General features: G+C 50.3%; 1 protein-coding gene across 7 annotated transcripts in view; it reads right to left on the reverse strand.

The window, feature by feature from the left end:
- Positions 1–14,724, reverse strand: part of Dtx2 (deltex E3 ubiquitin ligase 2) — a 48,273-nt gene that overhangs the window by 19,484 nt on the left and 14,065 nt on the right. For all 7 annotated transcript variants that reach the window (XM_045144304.1, XM_045144302.1, XM_045144305.1 and 4 more), the window contains 2 exons: positions 4,741–5,090; positions 2,940–3,570 (listed from right to left, as the gene is read on the reverse strand). In XM_045144304.1, coding sequence (XP_045000239.1) covers positions 2,940–3,570; positions 4,741–4,996 — 887 coding nt within the window. In that variant the 5' untranslated portion in view covers positions 4,997–5,090. The remainder of the gene's footprint in view (positions 1–2,939; positions 3,571–4,740; positions 5,091–14,724) is intronic.

The raw sequence follows: 14,724 nt of genomic DNA on the forward strand, positions 1-14,724 counted from the left end.
CGAGGCCCTACCTCAAAAATAAAAAGCAAACAACAGCAACAACAAAATAGCAGCAGCTGAGGAGATGGCTCAGGGGGTAAAGTGCCTGCCATGTAAGCATGAGTACCTGAGTTTGACTTGCGGCGCCCATGTAAAAGTGGCATGTGGTGGCACACACTTGGCATCTAGAGCTGGGAAATGCAGACGGCAGGGTCTCTAGAGCTTGCTGGCTAGCTACTCAAACCTAACTGGTGAGCTAAAGGTCCAGTGAGACCCCGTCTCAAAAAGATGGGGGCTGGAGAGATGGCTTAGTGGTTAAGGCACTTGCCAGCAAAGCCCAGTGAGCAAGGGTGGGGCCCCTGGGAGCCCATGTAAGTCGAGGCACACAAGATGATGCACGCTCACAAGATGGCACATGTCTGGAGTTCAACTGTAGTGGCTAGAGGCCTTGGTGCACCACTTCTCGCTCTTATAAATAAAATAAATAATTTTTTAAAAAAATATGGACTGGAGAGATGGCTTGGCAGTTAAGGCACTTGCCTGCAAAGCCAAAGGACCCAAATTCGACTCCCCAGGACCCACATAAGCCAGATGCACAAGGTAGTGCACACATCTGGAGTTTCTCTGCAGCAGCTGGAGGCCCTGACATGCCCATTCTATCTGCCTCTCCCTCTTTCCAATAAATAAATAAATAAATAAATATATATATACACACACACACATATGTTTATTTATACACACACACACACACGTATTTTTTTTTTTAAAGAAAGCAGCAAATGCAAGATGACAAGCAGAGCCATGACAAGGACCTGCTCACTGAGTGAGGGGAATGGCAGCCACAGCCTAGGAGCTTCCAAAGCCTGCTGTCCCTAATCACCTTCTATCATCAAAACGCCAAGCAAGGTGTCACACACCCTGTGTTACTGAAGACGGGTGTGTCCATGACACATTTTGGAAACTTTCCCCACGTCATCCTTAGGACACACATTTTGCTGCTCACAGGGATAAACTTCAGCTCCCAGGAATGAACCTCCAGCCAGCAGCTCGGCTACCAATGACACAATTTGTGGAGAATGACTGCGTGCTCCTAGGGGGCCGAGTTTCGCCCAGATTGAGCAAGAAGTGATCAGAAAACCACTTGAGTTCCAAAAAAATAAAAATTAAAAAAAAGAGAGAAATGGGTTCCACAAAAGCCCACAGTCACTGCCTCACCAACAAGCCTCGCTGTTCTCAGGCTCCCCCATCCCTGTATGCCCTCTTCAGACCTGTCCTGCCCACCTGGGCACCTTCCCCCACACAGACGCTAACCTTCATTGAGAGCCGTTGCCATCGGCTTGGCTTTGAGCCTTACCGCAGCCCCCAGGGAGAACAAGGTGCCAAATGTTTTCATTTCTCCCCAGAGCCAGCTGGGGGAAGAGATCAGGGGTTTACTACACCCTGCCCTGGGGCTCCGCAGCCCATCAGAACTCGGTAATTGTGGAAGGGCACGGTTTGAACTTATGAGACAAAAGTGAGGCAAAGCCTGGCTAGGCCCCTGGAAGTGAAATGACATCTCGCCTACTCAAGAAAAGCCCAAGGAAACAGAGGCATTGCTACCCATGCAAAGCAGCAGCAGCCCACCCTGGTACACCCTCAACCAACACAGCAGGCTGACCCAGTTCCTCCTGGCTCCTTGGCACGGAGCAAGTAGCAACACGTTTGCCTGGCCCAGCAGCCACCAGTGACGACAGCCGGCCTGCACTGTAGTTCCCAGTAAGTGCCACAGGATGGCTAGTGACAGGCAGGGACAGGGGACTGTGACCCACAAGTGTCCCACACCAGGAGAAGAACAAGCCCAATTAAGTCTCCACCTCAATCCCAATTCCAACACCATGTAGACAATTGCCGACAGGGCGCGGTGGCTCATCCAGAAATCCCAACGTTCATAAGGCTGTGGCAGGTGAACTATGGGCAGCCCAGGCTACGTGGTGGGCTAAAGAATAAGAGCCTATGGGAAGGGAAGTGAGAGAAGGGGAAGAAGAGAGAGAGTGCCTAGCAGGCTTGAAGCCCTGGGTTCTATCCCCAGCACTGCATAAACAAGGTACGGGAGGGCACGCCTGAAATCCAGCTCTCAAAAGGTGGAGGCAGGAGGATGAGCTCACAGGTTTCCTCGGCTGCAAAGGGAGTTTGAGGCCTACCTGGCATACATGAAAAAGAAAAACAATCATCAGGCTTGGTGGTGCACGCCTTTAATCCCAGCACTTAGGAGGCAGAGGTAGGAGGATCACTGAGAGTTTGAAGCCACCCTGAGACTACAGAGTGAATGCCAGCTCAGCCTGGGCTAGAGTGAGAGGGGGCTGGAGAGATGGCTCAGTGGTTAAGGCACTTGTCTGCAAAGCCTAACAGCCCAGGTTCAATTCCCCGGTATCCACATAAACCAGATACACAAAATGGCACATGCACCTGGAGTTTGTTTGCAGTGGCTAGAGGCCCTGGTATGCCTATTTTCACTGTCTCTCTCTCTGCTTGCAAATAAAAAGATAAAAACAATTATTTTTATAAAAATCCAAAAGGCTAGGGGTGTAGCTTAGTTGGTAAAGTACTTGTCAAGCATCCGTGAAGCCCCAAGCTCCATCCCCAGCGTCAGAGGTTGAGGCAAGAGGATTAAAAGGTTAAGGTCATCCTTATCTACACAGGGAGTTTGAGGCTAGCTTGTGCTAAAGATACAGTCTTAAGAAAAAAAAAAATGTTGATTTTAACCCCTGTGGCAGCTACCTCGAGTAGGACTCAGTGATCAAAGGTGTGACAACTCCACAGGTCGTAAGTCTAGGGAGGCCAAGCCACCTCAGCACTTACAGGGCACTTGCAAAGGAGGCAACGGGCAGGGCCAGCCACAGGGAGCGGTGAGGCTTCAGGAGAAAGCCAGCGGGGCTTATGCAACGCAGCGCAAACGAAACGGCAGCGGTAACCCAAGATACCTGGCTCCACTGGGAGTGGCTGGAGCTGGCGGCAGAAGCGGTGGTCCCAGGTGGGAGAGGCTGGAGCGGAGGAGGGGCTGGCTGCTCAGGGCCGGAGGTGCCCCGCCCCAGGGGTTGGTGGTGTTCAGCCTGGGTGCAGACCTGGCTCCTGACAGTTTGTTGTATGGGGCAAATGTCTGGTGGCCCCCGAAGATTATAGCAGTCCGATGAGGGGCTTGGGGAACAGGATACGCAGGGAGGTTGGTCATGGAGTGACGGTAGCGGCCTGATACGGGGCCAGTTCCACTGCCATGGAGGCACTGATGGCAAGAGCAGGCGACCCCCGTGTGGCCCGGGGGCGCAATGATGGCAGTCACGGGGTAAGGCGGCCCCACTTGGCGCCGCACACTCCGGCAGAAGCTGGAGGTCTTATTGGTTTGCGTGTGGGTGGCGTAGTTGACGGTGTAGTTGTAGCCCAAGGGAGCCAAGTCCACGAGCTGCGTGCCCCGAGACACGTGCTGCTCCAGGAAGTCACAGACGCTGGCCTCATAGGCTGTCCAGGACCCGTCGTCACCCAGCCACTCCCAGACGATGCCCTGGCCGGGGGCAGAGTTCTGCGAGAACAGATGCCTACGCACAGAACGCATGGTGCCTGCGTGAAAGGAGCAGCGCTGAAATGGGGACTCTGCTGGCCGCGCCCCCGTATCCCCCCCCCCCCCGCCTCTGTCACCGGGTGCTGGCGCTGAAGAAAGGTGTCACCACACGCAGCTCTGTGTGTACAGTAATGAAGACGGAACCCAGGGCCTCCCACAGCCTAGGCTTGTGCTCTACCACTGAGCTACACCCCGAGCCCTAGTTCTTTGGTTTTCTTCCCCTAACCAGGCCAAACAATCTTGTATCCAGTCCTGCTGCTGCTGGACCCATGCGCTGGCATACGTATTCTTCCCGGATTTCAGGATGGGACACAGAGGCTCTCTAGGCAAAGAACCTAGAGCCCCCAAAAGCTAAGTCACAGAGGTTCACCCTCCATGACAGAAGAGAGGTTCTAGACACACAGACCAAATATGGCTTGACGTTTTGTTTCTGGTGTGTATATAGTATGTGTGTATGCATGTAGCGTGTGTGTGCACGGGCGCACACATACCCTCCACACACAAGTGCAGAGGCCAGAGTAGGATGTGGAGCATCCTCCTCCATCTCTCTTCTGCCTTACTTCCTTGGGATACGGAGGGCCTCTTCCTGAACGTGGAGCTTGCGCCATTTTTAACCAGCAGGCCCCCAAATCCTTCCCGTTTCAGCCAGTTCAGTAATAGGGTGACAGGCACAGCTGCGCCAGCTTTTCACGCGAGCTGGAGACTGCGCTCAGGGCCCTGCTAGAGCAGGCAGCGCTCGTGCCCACTGGGCCATCCTGCCCATTCCCAGCCTTTGGGACAGATTCTCATGGACTCAGGCTGGCCTCGGGCTCCTGATTCTTCTGCCTCAGCCTCCCAGGTGCTGGGATCACAGGAGCACACCAAGCCCCACTCACCAGGCTCTCCAACCACCACAGCACAGTGTCCCCATACTGGCCAGCCTGCTGGAGGCCCGGCACGTTGAGACTAGCACTTTGGGTTTGGGAGACTGGGAAGGGGGGAGGAGAGAGAGAGAGGCAGGGCACAGCTCAACACTGAGCTACCAAAGCACCCTCTCCAACTTTCACCCAGATGGTCTCTCTTCTTACAGCACCTTCATCTTGGCCTTGAGTGTTTTAGGGGCAAGGCCGAAGCTGTGCCAATCCCCCACACACTCAGCCGTGTACCAGAGGCGGAAGGGCCTTCCTTACCCGTGTCCTGACGGAACTGGGTCCAGCTGGGGAGGTCGATGATGTAAGGGGCCAGTGAAGGGTCAGCCTGGCCCAAGGGGATGCTTCCCATGCCGAAGCGCTGGCCCTTCTGCTGGACAAACTGCTGCTCGATGAAGGTGCAGACGGCAGCGCTGTAGGGGTGCCAGGTGCCCAGCCCATCCTGCCACTCCCACACAGCCACCACCACGGGGCTGGGGTACACCTGTGGCAGGGAAGAGCTTGGGGCCATGGCCATCTTCCCAGGACTCCCTCTGCTTTCCCAGAAGATTTCACACCACTCTGGGCTGCAGGCTCAGGCTCAAGTTCATTGCCTGGTGGCTCCAGTGGACCTGGGAATAAGACACGGCCGTTACCCACATGTGCCAGGGGCCTCACCAGTCAGTAAACCGGGGGCAGGGAGGAATAAATCAATCAAGCTTTGCATAATACCTTCAGGGCATCATGAATCAAGTCCCTGACCCCAACCCAGTGCTCGGGCAGCCAGGAGAGTTCAGTCATCCCCGGAGCCTACTCGCTTCAGCACACGCTCGGGAGACAGCAGTGGGGCGCTGACCGCTAGCGGGATTTCCATCAGGAACCAGCGGTCCTGCCCCCCCCCGACGCCCCCAGCTACTTCACGGAGCCTTTCACACTCTTTCTTTATTCAGCTTTTCAGATTTTTCATTGGCAGTAGTGGAGACCCAGTGCCTTGCACGTACATGCTAGGCAAGTCCACAGCTGATCTATAATCCCAGCCCTCACGGGGGATTCTGGACAAGTTCCCTACTGCCCAGTTATGCCCCCGACCCCCAGCCCTTTACTGGGGGACTCTCTAGCAGACACCCTATGGCAAAGTCATGCCTCCGGCGTACCATGGGTACATCCCAAGCAGGCACTCTACAACGCGGCTGCATTCTGAGCCTTCACACTGTACTTGAGCCACCCCAAAAGCTTGTAGATAAGACCATCATGGGCCCCATACACTTGTGTAGGGACCCTACAGTTCCCAAGGCAGAAGGTGCTTGGCGAGAAGCGGTGAACCCCACTCTCCCACACGAGGAAGCGCCGTGGCCCAGGGAGGAGCGGGAGTTCCCGGGCCAGCAGCAAAGACAAGACTCGAGGCATAGCACTGGCTCCTCTGGCATTCTATGACCCTGGCACCATCACTGACCACAAAGGGAGCCCTAGATAAAGTCCTAAAGTGCCCCCTTGGGTGTTCCCACAGCTGCTCCCTGCACCTGGGCCTTGCTGCGCAGCTGCGGAGCCTCCACCTGTCTCAGGGCCATGCTTCTCTGTGGCCCGCCTTCCCCTCGTGAACTTGCTGCGTCCTCCATGCTCAGCCCGGGCCACACAGGAAGGCTTCTCCAGGCCACTGCCACGTGAGCTGATGGCCCTGCGTCCCTGCCTGTCACCACCGGAACTCTACAGCTAAGAACACACGTAGAGGCATGAGGCTGGCCTACGTCTCTGTGCCTCTCCAGCTGGCAATAGCCCAGTGCCTCATTCCCAGTTGCATGGCAGGCCTCCAGCGAGCTGCACTGTGGGCTTGGTGTTCTGTACGGGTGAGCTCAGGACACAGCGAGCTCAGGACAGAGATCTGTTGGGACACCATACTGTGCCCTCACTCTAGCCTCAGTCCTTGGACTCTGAGCAGACAGCATCTCTCTCAATCTACTTATTCCTACAGCCAAGCCCTGAAGCACATGCTTTAAATTCTATCCCTAACTCACAGGCATGGAAACCGAGACCCAGGTAGGAAGCAATGAACTAACTATATTTGCTTTGCTTGTATGTACGGTGTGTGCCCTGCGTGGCTGGTCAGGTGATGGGTGTCCCGCTCCATCACTCTTCCCCTGGGGTCACTGACTGACGCCGCGCTTTGTGTTTCTCACAACCCCAAGAGATTCCTTGGTCTCTGGTTCTCTTTGACAAACTGGGGTTTGGCATGGGTGTCACCCAGCTGCTTATGTGGGACCTAGAAATTTTGAACTCAGGCCGTTTCAGGGCCCCTCAGGTCCTTATGCTTGTGCAGGAAGTAAATTTAACCCCTGTGCCATCTCTCCAGCCCCTGAACTTTTATTTTATTTTATTTTTTTTTTAGGTAAGATCATTTTGTTTCAACTTAATTTTTTTTCCCAAGGTTGGATCTCACTCTAGCCCAGGCTGACCTGAAACTCACTCTGTAGTTCCAGGCTGGCCTCAAATTCACAGCAATACTCCTTCTCTCAGCCAATGGTTTCTTGAAGCTTAAAAATCGTTCAAGCAAGGCATAGTAGTGCACTCCTTTAATGCCAGAATTTGGGAGGCAGAGGTAGGAAGATTGCTGTGAATTTGAGGCCAGCCTGGGGATGCAGAGTAAGCTCCAGGTCAACCTGCTCTAGAGGGACACCCTGCCTCAAAGAAAAAAAAAATCAAAATGAAACAAAAAGCTGGGTGTGGTGGTGCATGCCTATAATCCCCCTTGTGAGGATGACTTGGGAGGCTTACTAGAGGCTGAACACAGCTTGGGCTACAGAGCCAGACCCTGTCTCAAAACAGGAGAGATGGCTTAGCGGATAAGGCACTTGCCTGCAAAGCCTAAGGACCCAGGTTTGATTCCCCAGTACCCATGCAAGCAGGATGCACAGGGTGGCATGTGCATCTGGAGTTCATTTGCAGTGGCTGGAGGCCCTGGCATGCCCATTCTGTCCCTCTCTGCCTATATCTCTCAAATAAATAAATAGAATATTTAAAAAATAAGGAGATTACTCTCCTTTGAGAAGCCCACACCTACATTTTTCAGGTGTGTCTTGCCTTCCCTCCAGCAATTCTTTTTCTCTTTAGCCATAGTGCTCAAAATCTCTACTAAAATCTTTTTCAGCCAGGCGTGATAGAGCATGCCTTTAATCCCAGGAGGCAGAGGTAAGAGGACTGCCTTGAGTTCAAAGCCACCCTGAGACTACATAGTGAATTCCAGGTCGGCCTGAGCTAGAGTGAGACCCTATCTTGAAAAGCCAAAATAATAATAATAATAATAATAATAATAATAACTCAATAATAATAACTTTTTTAAAAAGCATTTGGGCTGAAGAGATGGTTCAGTGGTTAAGGTGCTTGCCTGAAAAGCCAAAGGACCCAGGTTCGATTCCCCAGGACCCACATAAGCAAGATATACAAGGTGGCACATGCATCTGGAGTTTGTTTGCAATGGGTAGTGGACCTCACATACCTATTCTCTTCCCGACTCCCCCACTTAAATAAAAAAGAAAATATGAAGTCAGGCATAGTGGCGCATGCCTTTAATCCCAGCACTCAGGAGGCAGATGTAGGAGGATCCTCGTGAGTTTGAGGTCACTCGGAGACTACATAGTGAATTCCAGGTCAACCTGGTCCAGAGTGGGACCCTACCTCAAAAAATAACAAAATAATAATAATAATAAAATAAAGAATGAAAAAGAACTTTAAAAAAAATTGGCTGGACATTGTGGAAAACAGTGTGGAGGTTCCTAAAACAGCTAGAGATTGATCTACCGTATGACCCAGCCATAGCACTCCTAGGTATATATCCAAAGGACTCATCTCATTTCCTTAGAAGTACATGCTCAACCATGTTTATTGCTGCTCAATTTATAATAGCTGGGAAATGGAACCAGCCTAGATGTCCCTCAACAGATGAGTGGATAATGAAGATGTGGTATATTTATACAATGGAGTTCTACTCAGCGGTAAAGAAAAATGAAGTTATGAAATTTGCAGAAAAATGGATGGACCTGGAAAGTATTATACTAAGTCAGGTAACCCAGGCCCAGAAAGCCAAGCGCCACATGTTCTCTCTCATATGTGGATCCTAGCTACAGATGACTGGGCTTCTGTGTGAGAATGAAAATACTGAAAAGGAGACATAAAGGGTGGAGAAAGGGGGCTGGAGAGATGGCTTAGCGGTTAAGCACTTGCCTGTGAAGCCTAAGGACCCTGGTTCGAGGCTCGGTTCCCCAAGTCCCACGTTAGCCAGATGCACAAGGGGGCGCACGCGTCTGGAGTTCGTTTGCAGAGGCTGGAAGCCCTGGCGCACCCATTCTCTCTCTCTCCCTCTATCTGTCTTTCTCTCTGTGTCTGTCGCTCTCAAATAAATAAATAAAAATTAAAAAAAAAAAGGGTGGAGAAAGGAAGGGAGGAGGATACTTAATAGGTTGATATTGTATATATGTAATTACAGTGATTGTAATGGGGAGGTAATATGATGGAGAATGGAATTTCAAATGGGAAAGTGTGGGAGTGGGGAGGGAGGGAATTACCAGGGGATATATTTTATAATCATGGAAAATGTTAATAAAAATTAAAAAAAAAAAAAGTGGCTGGAGAGATGGCTTAGTGGTTAAGGCACCTGCCGGCAAAGTCTAAGGACCAGGGTTCAATTCTCCAGGTCCCACAAAAGCCAGATGCACAAGGTGGCACATGTGTCTGGATCTCATTTGCAGTGGCTGGAGGCCCTGCCATGTCCACTTTCTCTTTCCTTCCCTTCCGCCTGACCCTGAAATAAATAAAACATTTAGCCAGGTGTGGTGGTGCACACCTTTAATCCCAGCACTTGGGAGGCAGAGGTAGGAGGACTGCCATAAGTTCGAGGCCACCCTGAGGCTACAAAGTGAATTCCAGGTCGGTGTGGACCAGAGTAAGACCCTACCTCAAAAAAAAAAAAAAAAAATTAATATTGGGACTAGTGGCATCTCAGCGGCAGTATGTACTTAGTGCACATGATGCCAAGGACTCCATCCCCAGTACTAGGAGACCATGTTGCAGGGGGGTTAAGCTGTCTCCAGATTGAGGCTTTTCCCCAAGGCCAGTTACTACAATAATTGCCATCACTGAGAACACCATAAATAGCCCTGTCGTTAGGTACTGAAACAAATTAGGTTTTTGCACCCGAGCTCCACCCCGGCTGGTGCTATCGCAAGAAACAGGCACATCCACGCAAGGCTGTATTGTGCGTATCGATGACTCAAAGGGCTCAGGCCCCTGGAGCAGGAGGGCCTCCCCTTGCTCGTATGTGATGTGTGGCATTTGAGGAGCTGCGGCCTCGACTTAGGGTGACTGGGAGCTCTGCCTGCAGGGAGATCCTGCTCCCCAGGGGAGACTGAGTCCAGGAAATGAAGGCCTGCTGGGGTGAATGTGACTTGTGTGCTGAAGAGTCTGGTGGGAGTGTCACCTCACCACAGGGTGTGGCTCAGAGGCCTGGGAAGTGGACCGGGGCTTACTTGATGGTGTCTGGGGAAGGAGGCTGAAGTTCGGACTTAAGCTCCTGCTAGCAGCATCAATGGTCTGAGGGGGGAAGGGTGGGAAAGGCCAAGGACGTTTGGGAGCTCACTGGAACTGGCTGTGGCTGGCCCTAGGATCCCAAGAGAGCCTGATTTGCGTGTAGACAGGCTGGCCGTGGAGACAGTTTGGGGGCCATCATCCTCATCTTGGATCCCCTAAACTGCAGTGGGCCTGGGATGGGTGGTGGCCTCACGCCTTCACATAAAGCATGAGCCATCATTCCTGACTACTCCCTTGGCGGTTAGCTTGCCTGGGGATGGGCAGGCATGCCAGAACACACCCCATGGGGCCCTGGTTGCCAAAGCCATGAACGACACCTTGGGAGTCACTGGCTTTGAAATCTGTCCTCCGATTTGTGTGTGGATGCCGGTGCAGACTTCTAATTGCAGACTCTGAGCTAAGCCAACCGGGAGGGCAGCCTAGGGCCTCATCCTTCTTAGGCGGTGTCTGAGCCCTTGCTGGAGGCCTTGGAAGCTGGTGGCAGGCTGGGCACCCACAGGTGTGCATAGCCCCATGCAGGCCTGACTCACTGCCCATATTTGCATGTGGTGTCTACTTTGCCACCCTGAGGGGTAGATGAGTGAGCAAGGAGGGGAGCCAAGCCTGTGGCATATGCCTTGGGCCTGTGCTGGGTGGGTGTCTTTATGAAATTTAGTGTGTATGTGTGGTGGGTATATGTGAATGCATGTTCACATGTGTGTGAATGTGTATGTATGTGTTGAGGTCAGAAATTGGTGTCACTCTACATCTTCCTTTTACCAAATGAGCCTGTTTATTTTTCTTTTTTTTTTTAATATATTTTATTTACTTATTTGCTAGAGACAGAGAGGAAGAAGCAGAGAGACAGAGAATGGGCACACCAGGGTCTCCAGCCACTGCAACCAAACTCCAGATACATGTTCCACCTTTGTGCATCTGGCTTATGTGGGTGCTGGGGAATTGAACCTGGGTCCTTTAGCTTTACAGTCAAGTGCCTTAACTGCTAAACCATCCCTCCTGTCCAAAATAAATTTTTTTTTTAAGTCCATAGATGAGCCAGGTGTGGTGGCGCATGCCTTTAATCCTAGCATTCGGGAGGCAGAGATAGAAGGTCATGAGTTTAAGGCCACCCTGAGACTCCACACTGAATTCCAGGTCAGCCAGGGCTGGAGCGAGACCATTATCTCAAAAAAACAAACAACAACAGCAACACACGTCCATAGCACACACGTTCATGTGAGGGCTGGGAAGACAGAACAGAGCAAGAAGACCGGGACTCAGACCCCCAACACGCACATCAATGCCAGGCATGGTGGAGTGTGCCTGTGATCCCTGTGCTTTGAAGGCAGAGACAGGCGCTCCCTTAAGCTCCCCAACCAGCTGGACCAGGGGGATCAATGAGCTCGAGGCTCAGCGAGAAACCCTGTCTCAAAGAATAAGGTGAAGTGCAACTGAGACACCTGATGTCAACCCCTGGCCTCCACACACACAAAGAAAAACAATGCAAAGTTCATGAAACATTATTAAAGGCTTAAGGACATAATGCTCCTGACAAGGTGGAACCGCAGGCTGTAAGGAGACTGGCACACAAAGCTTTCAGGCAGGCGGCTGCGTTGCTAGCGACGATGCGACACCTACTTGGCTCAGAGTTGGTCTTCCAATTTTCAGTCTCACTCAGCCATCTCCTTCAAAGGCAGGGATCGCCCATTTGACAGAGAAAGGAACGGGAACAAAGGCCTCAAAAGACTGAACACCTAAATATTAGTCGGGCCTCATGGTGCAGACCTTTTATCCCAGTTACTAAGGAGATTGGGGCAGGAAGATCTCAAGTTCAAGACATTTTTGGAATAGAGAGAGAGTTCAAGGCCAGGCAGGGCCAACTTACTAAGACCTAGTCTGTATAGCTGAGTGTGGTGGTGCACACCTTTAATACCAGCACTAGGGAGGCTGAGGTAAGAGGATTCCATGAGTTCCAGGCCAGCCTGGGCTAGACTGAGACCTCACCTCAAGACAAACAATAGAGCTGGGAATGGTGCTGTGTGCCTTTAATTCTGGCTCCTGGAAGGCTGAGATAGGAAGGTCGTCATGAATCTGAGGCCAGCCTGGAGCTAGAGTGAGTTCCCGGTCAGTCTGTACTAGAGTGAAACCTACCCTGGCCTCAAAAAAAAAAAAAAAACAAAACAAAACAGGGCTGGAGGGATGGCTTAGCAGTTAAGGCGTTTGCCTGCAAAGCCAAAGGACCCTGGTTCAATTGCCCAGGACCCACGTTAGCCAGATGGACAAGGTGGCACATGCATCTGGAGTTCGTTTGCAGTGGCTGGAGTCCCTGTCACACCCACTCTCTTTCTCTCTCTCCCCCCTTTTCTCTGCCAAATAAATAAATAAAAGCCGGGCGTGGTGGTACACACCTTTAATCCCAGCACTCAGGAGGCAGATGTAGGAGGATTGCAAAAAAAAAAAAAAAAAAAACATGGAAAATGCTAATTAAAAAAAAAAGGATTTACATGAGTGTTGGTTGCTAGAAGTGTGCAGCTTTTGCTGGGTGTGGTGGACATAATGTGAAAATCTGGGGACTGGGGAAGGATGAAGTTTAATGATAGAGTACACTTGGTACACATGAGTCTCTGAGCTCCATCCTGGCACCAAACATGAGAGACAGACACACTTCCCTGCCATCGATCCTTACCATGTCATGTGATCATATTTTACTACCTTTTTTTTTTTGTTGTTGTTGTTGTTGTTTGGTTTTTTGAGGTACAGTCTTGTTCTTGTCCAGGCTAACCTGGAATTTACTATGTAATCTCAGGGTGGCCTCAATCTCACAGTGATCCTCCTACCTCTGCCTCCCAAGTGCTGGGGTTAAAGACATGTGCCACCATGCCTGGCTTTTTTTTTTTTATGAGTTTTTTTTTTTTTTTAAATGAGAAAGCTCGTACGCGAGAGACAAAGAGAGAGAGAGAATGAGAACAAGAACATATAGGTGCACCAGGGCCTCCAACCACTGCAATTGAATTCCAGATGCATGTGGCCCCTTGTGCTTACACTTACATGGGACCTGGAGAGTTGAATTTGGGTCCTTAGGCTTCGCATGCAAGCATCTTAACCCCTAAGACATCTCTCCAGCCTTTCTTCTTTTTAGAGCTGTATTTAATTATTTATAAGCACTGAGAGAATGGGCACACCAGGGCCTCTAGCCGCTACAAATGAACTCCAAGACACATGCTCCACTGTGCATCTGGCTTCACATGGGTCCTGGGGAATCAAACTTGGGTCGTTAGGCACTATAAGCAAAGGCCTTAGTGGCTGGGCCATTTCTGCAGCTCCTCATGTGACACGTGAGTACAATGTTCTGTGTCCTCTTCTCTGGAGCAGGAACTACATAAAGGCAATGAGCATGTAGTATGTTAAAAAAGCAGCTTCACTTTTGCTTGGTTTTACTGCACGAGTGACGTAAGCACGCATGCGCAGAGGCAGGAGAATGTTCTCTCTTCCTGGGACAGGACCCTCCCTCAACCTGGGGCTGCTGCCTGTCTGTCTCCGTCCCCTTAAGAACTGGGAATGAAGCCGGGCGTGGTGTCGCACGCCTTTAATCCCAGCACTCGGGAGGCAGAGGTAGGAGGATCGCTGTGAGTTCGAGGCCACCCTGAGACTACAGAGTTAATTCCAGGTCAGCCTGGGCTAGAGTGAGACCCTACCTCGAAAAAACCAAAAAAAAAAAAAAAAAAAGAACTGGGAATGCAGAAGTGGCATGGCCATGTCCAGCCTTTTTTTTTTTTTTTTTAATTCTACCAATGTCTTTATTTATTTGTAAGCAGAGAGAGAGAGAGAGAATATGACTGAGGGTGTGCCAGGCCACTTGCCACTGCAAAGGAACATCAGAAGAATGCAACACTTGGTGCATGTGGCATTGCATGGGTACCGGAGAACTGAAAGCAAATATAAAATGGGAAGAACTACAAAAAAAAAAAAAAAAAAAGGCAAAAATGAATACAAACCTTTCAATAATATCTCTTAATATCAAAGGCCTCAATGCACCAACCAAAAGACACAGGTTTGCAGAATGGGTTAAAAAGCAGGATACTTCAATTTGTTGCCTCCAAGAAACTCACCTTTCTACAAAGAATGGACAGTATCTTAGGGTGAAAGGTTGAAAAACGGTGTTTCAAGCAAATGGCCTAGAAAACAAGCAGGGCTTGCTATCCTAATATCTGACAAGGTAGACTTCAGTTCAACATTAGTTAGGAAAGATAAGGAAGGTCACTTTATATTGATTAAGGGCACAGTCCAGCAGGAGGACATTACAATCCTAAGCATATATGCACCTAACATGGGGACTCCAAAATTCATCAAACAAATGCTATTAGAACTAAGGTCACAGATAACACCAAACACAGTGGTAGTGGGTGACTTCAACACTCAACTGTCATCAATTGACAGATCATCCCGGAAAAAAATAAACAGAGAGGCATCTGGATTAAATGAAGTCATAGAACAAATGGACCTAACAGATATATACAGGACATTTCATCCAAATGCTGCAGAATACACATTCTTTTCAGCAGCACTTCTAACAGGGAAATTTATAAGCTTTATGTGCCTATATTAACAAACTAGAAAGGTCTCAAGTAAAAGACGTAATGCTTCACTATAAAGCCTTGGAAGAAGAACAAGGCAAACCAAAAATCAGTAGACAGGAATAATTAATATAGA

This window comes from Jaculus jaculus, chromosome 2, assembly GCF_020740685.1.
Source record: "Jaculus jaculus isolate mJacJac1 chromosome 2, mJacJac1.mat.Y.cur, whole genome shotgun sequence".
Taxonomy (NCBI): Eukaryota; Metazoa; Chordata; class Mammalia; order Rodentia; family Dipodidae; genus Jaculus; species Jaculus jaculus.